Source organism: Mus pahari, chromosome 1 (assembly GCF_900095145.1).
Source record: "Mus pahari chromosome 1, PAHARI_EIJ_v1.1, whole genome shotgun sequence".
NCBI classification, from domain to species: domain Eukaryota; kingdom Metazoa; phylum Chordata; class Mammalia; order Rodentia; family Muridae; genus Mus; species Mus pahari.
Window position 1 is genome coordinate 1340808 of NC_034590.1, and position 6471 is coordinate 1347278.

The following is a 6471-nucleotide window of genomic DNA, read 5'->3' on the forward strand; positions in this document are numbered from 1 at the left end:
AAAAAAAAAAAGAGGAAGTGGAGGGTTTGGCCAGAACGGGTTGTATTTATTTATTGAGGATGCTTCTCAGGGCAGGCAGGGCCCTGGCTGGCCACTGACAATACCTCAGGGCCTCAGTGAGCACTGGCACAGAAACACAGCAGTCCCTACCAGCGGGCAGTTCCTCAAACCATCCTGATGTGACTGACATTCTCAGCAGACAAGACTTGCTGAGCAGAGTGACCTGGTGTCTCCAGCAGGGATCTGGTCCCAAACCTCCCAAGGTTTCTATTGCATAGCTTGGGACAAGCCTGCTCACTTCTCTGGGCCTAAATTTCCTTATCTGCAAAATTTCTCTTATCTCCAAATGATCTTGCCCTAAAGAATGACATAACCTGTAGGAGATCTGTGTGCCAGTTAGAAAGACATCCCTTCAACCAGATTTTTATAAGATGTATGTATGTATGTATGTATGTATGTATGTAAGTGCTCTATATGTATGTATGTATGTCTGCATGACAGTAGAGGGGCATCAGGTCCTATTGTAAATGGTTGTGAGCCACCATGTGGTTGCTGGGATTTGAACTCAGGACCTTTGAAAGAGCAGTCAGTGCTCTTAACCACTGAGCCATCTCACCAGCCCTAATTCTTTATTATATGTAAGTACACTGTAACTGTCTTCAGACATCCAAGAAGAGGGCATCAGATCTCATTACGGATGGTTGTGAGCCACCATGTGGTTGCTGGGATTTGAACTCAGGACCTTCAGAAGAGTAGTCAGTGCTCTTAACCATTGAGCCATCTCTCCAGCCTGAAAATATTTTTATTTTATGTGCATGATAATTTTGCCTGCACTACTGGGGTACCTGGTTGCTTGGGGAGGTCAGAAGGCCTCTGATTCCTTGGCCTTATAGGCAGTTATGTGCCAACATGTAGGGCTGGGAACCAAAGTCAGGTCTTCTAGAAAAGGAGTTGGCACACTTCACCATGGAGCCATCTCTCAGCCCCACAGGACTTATAAAACAGATGCTCTGGGCTGGGGATGCAGCTCTGCAGTAGATTACTTGATAAGCATGAACGTGTTCATAGGTCCAGCTCCCAGCATCCCTGTTCTCTCAGAAATACCAATCAATAGCTCTTGGGAGGTGGCAGCTAAAGGTTCAAGAATTCAAGGTCATCCATCCTTGGCTGGCTATGTTTACCAAAAAAAAAAAAGAGTCTGGTCATGCCCGCCAGGCCAGATGCAGGGCTGGTACCACTTCTTGTTCCTAGAAGCTGCTTGTGGACGTTGTACATCGTGGTGCGCACTAGGCTCCGCACCACGATGTACAACGTCCACAAGCAGACTCCATTTCCTGGTGTCTTGAAGACTTCCCTCTTCTGGCCACTGTGGGCATTGCACATACATGCAGAAACTATAACTACATATATACGCATAATCAATAAATGCATATAGCCAGACATAGTGGCAGGGCACCCCTTTAATCCCAGCACTCGGGAGGCAGAGGCAGGCGGATTTCTGAGTTCGAGGCCAGCCTGGTCTACAGAGTCAGTTCCAGGACAGCCAGGGCTACACAGAGAAACCCTATCTCGAAAAAACCAAAAAAAAAAAAAAAAATTGTGGGGTGGAGCAGGGCAGAGTTGGGGTAAGGGGGTGGTTGGACAGAAGGACCTACCAGGTAGGACAAAGTATTTTACTGCCATCTGCTGGAAGTTGACAAACATGAATCTATGATGTCCAGGACAAATACTGTCCTGTGTAGCCGTCATATGTCTGCCCACCTCACAGAGGTCATATGTCTTCCCACCTCACGGAGTTAGCCTGCAGAGAAAATTAGCTAACATACTCAACACATTTAGATTAGATCAGCACTGTTTAAGTGTGACTGTAATCAACATAATTATCATTTTTGTGTCTGAAAGATGTTTATCTGCTGAAGTTTGGTGTGGTGGGTCAGAAATCCCGAGCTCCAGCCCTACTGTTTCCTCTGAGCATGTCCAAGCATGCATAACTGCTTGCACACAGAGCCCAGTGGTTTTCCACTAATCTTCCATCTCCGGGAAGGAGTTACCACTGCCAAGGCATGGTCACCCACTGTGGACAGTGCCATGCTTTGTTTTTGGCTGGCCTGGAGCACTCTCTGTAAGCCACACGGACCTCTAATCCAGAGAGCCACTGTGTGACTTCCATCTTATTACATTACAGTGTGTGTCTGTGTGCATACGCACACACACGTGCCTCAGTGCACATGTGGAGCTTGGAGGACAGCCTGCAGAAGTTTGTTTTCTCTTTCTACTATGTGAGATCCAGGAACCAAACTCAGGCCCTTGGGCTTGGGCATTTCGCTAGCTAGTTTCTTTCTGCAGCAGGGTTACATGTAGCCCAGGCTGGCCAGACATTCATAGTGGCATTGTGCTCCTCCTGACCCATACTCCTCCTTCCAAGGGTTGGCATTGCAGGTGCACGTGACCATACCTAGTCTTTCTGTTGATGACTCTGCCCTCCAAAGGTCTCTGCACCTGGTGCTGCTAGAGAAACTGAGCCGATCCTAAGAAGCTGTCACCCAGTGGCTTAGTACAATTCTAGGGTGGGTACTGTGGAAAAATTAAAAGCTGGTTTTCCTAAGGTTGGTGAACTGGAGAATTCTGTGAAGTAAACACATAGAACGGAGGGTTTAGGGGAGCATTAGGGTCACTTGGAGGTTGGAAAGATGACTGGTTAAAAGCACTAACTGCTTTTCTTAGAGAGGACCTGAGTTTGGAGACAGGTACACAAGTTGGGTGTGGTTCAGACCCCCTGTAATTACATTTCCAGAGAGATTGGAGGCCTCCCTCAGGAACCTGCCCTCACAAAAGTATTAAATCTTAAAACAAGGCTATTGGGAGGATTCTGGATAATGGTCTAAGATGACTGCCCTAAAGACAGGTCCTGAGGGGAGCTCTCAGGGGAGGGCCAAGCTGGGAAATGTCCCTGGAGCAGTTGCTGGGGAGAGGAGCCACCAAAGAGGTAGTTAATTTTGGCGGCGAAAGCAGGTGAAAGCTTGAGACTCTGAGGAAAAACGTGTATAAGGCACAACCAGGAGGCAAGGGAAGTTTATTTAGGAGAGCGTTGAAAAGGGCTTTTAAGGGGTCAGGTTTACTGGGAAGAGGAGGAAGGCAATTCTGGTGAAAGGCAGATTCGCGGCGGGTCATCGGAAAGGCTAGGGAAGAGGGTTCTGGGAGGCAGGATTCTGAAAAGGCAGCTTGAGTTAGCGCAGTGGATGCGGGAAGACTCAGATGGGATGGGGATCCTGGGAAAGGGTGGAAGGAAGAGGGTGAGAAACGGCCTGGAGGAGCGCCGAAGGAGAGCATCGAGGAGCAGTAAGGTCTATAAGAACTGACTGAAGCCTGGAGTGTTGGCGCACGCCTTTAATCCCAGCACTNGGGAGGCAGAGGCAGGCAGATTTCTGAGTTCGAGGCCAGCCTGGTCTACAGAGTGAGTTTCAGGACAGCCAGGGCTACACAGAGAAACCCTGTCTCGAAAAACCAAAAAAAGAAAAAAAAGGAAAACCAGAACTGGCCAAACTGACTGCTCTTGCCAAAGGTCCTGAGTTCAAATCCCAGTAACCACATGGTGGCTCACAACCATCTGTAATGAGATCTGATGCCCTCTTATGGAGTGTCTGAAGACAGCTGCAGTGTACTTACGTATAATCAATCAATCAATCAATAAAGAAAAAAAAAAAAGAATTAGCCGAAAGTCAAGACCAAGGCTGCGGAAAAGTAATGGAAAAAGGAGGCCAGCCCCACCTTCCGAGTTACGGACGGAGTCCCCGCCCGCCGGGTCCCGCCCAGCTCCGCCCCCTCCCCTCCGAGGCCGCCCCCTCCCTTGCCTGAAGGCGTTCCCGCCGCAATTCGCGCGTCCTGTCTCAGGCTTCTACGTCAGCCGTAAAGCCCCCTTCTGTCGTGACGGAGCTCTCAATACGCCTGCGCAGACCCTGGAAAAATCGACTGGTTGGCTCCGCGCGTCCCTTTTCCGGTGGCGGCGCGGCGCGGTGAGGATCTCGTGCTCGTGCTCGGAGCTATGCCGTCCAAGGGTCCGCTGCAGTCCGTGCAGGTCTTCGGACGCAAGGTGTGCCAGGGGCGGCGTGAGAAGAGGAGGGGTCGGGAGGGGGTCGGGAAGGCCCAGACCGGGTGGCGTGAGGACCTGGGGCCCGCTGAGAGCCAGGGCCCCGCGCTCACACGGCCTCGCCCGCCGTCTCCCTCGCCCTTCGCAGAAGACAGCCACAGCTGTGGCCCACTGCAAGCGGGGAAATGGGCTCATCAAGGTGAACGGACGCCCGCTGGAGATGATCGAGCCGCGCACGCTGCAGTACAAGGTGTTGGGGTCGGGCTCGGGCGTCCGGGTGGCGAAGAGACGGGAAGGGAGAGCCCCGGGAGGCTTAGGAGCTGAGGTGGGGGAAGGAGGGTGGCTTTACCTAGCGGTAGATCTAGATCGGGCCTCGGGAAAGGTGAAGTCGGAGCTGGTAAGATAAATGAAAACGTGGGCTATTGAAGAGTCTATAGCCTCGAAGCTCTCCAGATGCGAGGAGCCGGTGGCCGGGGAAATAGCACAGTGTATCCCACCTGATGGACGATTTCTGGTCCGGAAGTATGAGTTTGCAGCTCATGTGTATACTCCTAGCTCCCCGGAGGATAGCATACTACGAGTTACGAACCCAAAGCGCCGCCGTTTAGGTCAGCATGGGGTTACAATGTGGAACCTTGAAAAATAAAGCAGGAGCCCTCTGAAATCTACCATCGGTAGCACTTGTATGGGTTTTTCTTGAACTAGTGGACAAAGACCGAAAAACTGGTGCAAGAACAAATCCTCTTTTGCAACCCAGAGCTCNTTGTTGTACGAGTTTTGGTACATGTAAGAAGGAATACCATGCCCAAGACGATGCACTGCAGTGGTAGTGTGATGCCACGAAACCCACGTGCGTAGTCTTAATCCAAGTCTGTCAGGTGACTAAAAAGGACACAGTTGGGCTGCCAGGTAGTTCTGGAGAGTTTGTCATTCCTAAACAAGGCCCTACTATTGTGTAATCAGGCAGTCACTATACTTGCCCTCCCTTGGGTCCTCTCTGTAAGTTGGGGACATTTTTTTATCTTGTGTGTTATGTGAGAACAAATACGAAGAACTGGCTTAAATTCTGTTCCTCCACGGGTAAGACTATGGTGCTTTGCAGAGTGGAAAGTACCAGAATTCCTTTGTACACCAAATACTGGGTGATAGGGATTTTGTTAGTTGGTGTCAGTTTATTTGAAGGATTGGTATACGTACCCTGTGTTGTGAATTGGGCAAACACCAGTGGTGGAGGTGGCTCTAGGCCTGGCACTCTGACTAGACTGGTCCTAGGTGCGGGACATAATTTGACCCAAAGATAGACGACCACCGTGGGAACCGTGGGCCTGACCTCGCTTCCTGTTGAGGGCAGTTCATAGTTGCCCGTCACCCCATGATAGCGCCAAGGTGTCAGAGGCCCTCTTCTGGTCTCCCTGGGCACAGGGATCCTAGGATAGGCTGCCTCCTAGATTCTGGTGATGGTGGGAACCACACAAAGGGAGATAGGGAATGCCCATAAGTCAGGCAATGACTTAACTCCTTAACCCGTTCATTTCCCATTTCTCTAGTTACTGGAGCCTGTTTTGCTTCTGGGCAAGGAGCGATTTGCTGGTGTGGATATCCGGGTCCGTGTGAAGGGTGGTGGTCATGTGGCCCAAATCTATGGTAAGTCTCAGGATCTAGGCCTGTGGATTTGAGACAGCTCCTGGAACAAGACTGGGACTTACAAAGCTTTTTGGTCATTGTGTCTTGCAGCCATCCGACAGTCCATCTCAAAGGCCCTGGTGGCTTATTACCAAAAATGTGAGTGGGCTGGTCTTTCATTTTCATGGTGGGTGGGCTATGTGGTGGGACCAAACTAAAGGTCTTGTCTGTTAATCTCCAGATGTGGATGAAGCCTCTAAGAAGGAGATCAAAGATATCCTCATCCAGTATGATCGGACCCTGCTTGTAGCTGACCCACGTCGCTGCGAATCCAAAAAGTTTGGAGGTCCTGGTGCCCGTGCCCGATACCAGAAATCCTACCGATAAGCCCATCTCAAGGATCAGGGTTTACCTTTGTAATAAACATCCTAGGATTTTAATGTCCCTGTTTCTGTGTTGTGGTCTCTTTTTGTAGTGTTAGTGGTAAGACAATGCAAGAAATATCCGTAGTAAGTGGCACTGAGGAGTGATAGCTGCCTTCCAGACCATTTGAGCTGGTTTTATGTACTTTTTTTTTTTTTTTAAGATTTATTTATTTTATGAGTACACTATGGCTGTCTTCAGATAAACCAGAAGAGGGCATCAGATTCCATTACAGGTGGTTGTGAGCCATCATGTGTTTGCTAGGAATTGAACTCAAAACCTGGAAGAGCAGTCAGTGCTCTTAACTGCTGAGCTCTCTCTTGAGCCCCTTATTTAAT

General features: G+C 49.9%; 1 protein-coding gene and 1 non-coding gene across 2 annotated transcripts; both read left to right on the forward strand.

Annotated features, from left to right (window-relative positions):
- Positions 1-3982: 3982 nt before the first annotated feature.
- Positions 3983-6156, forward strand: Rps16 (ribosomal protein S16). The gene is made up of 5 exons (XM_021198796.2): positions 3983-4090; positions 4236-4337; positions 5635-5731; positions 5822-5869; positions 5952-6156. Exons 1-5 carry the CDS (start codon positions 4043-4045, stop codon positions 6095-6097), a joined length of 441 nt encoding a protein of 146 aa, XP_021054455.1. The 5' UTR covers positions 3983-4042; the 3' UTR covers positions 6098-6156.
- On the forward strand, positions 4764-4888 carry LOC115062962. The gene has a single exon (XR_003842858.1). It is a non-coding gene; the product is annotated as a small nucleolar RNA SNORA40 (small nucleolar RNA).
- Positions 6157-6471: the final 315 nt, after the last annotated feature.

Excerpts from the sequence above, each read along its gene's own strand:
- Rps16 (XM_021198796.2), top strand. The coding sequence starts at position 4,043 with ATGCCGTCCAAGGGTCCGCTGCAGTCCGTGCAGGTCTTCGGACGCAAG. Across the intron at positions 4,091-4,235 it reads TGCAGGTCTTCGGACGCAAG|AAGACAGCCACAGCTGTGGC; the intron begins GTGTGCCAGGGG and ends CGCCCTTCGCAG. Across the intron at positions 5,732-5,821 it reads TCATGTGGCCCAAATCTATG|CCATCCGACAGTCCATCTCA; the intron begins GTAAGTCTCAGG and ends TGTGTCTTGCAG.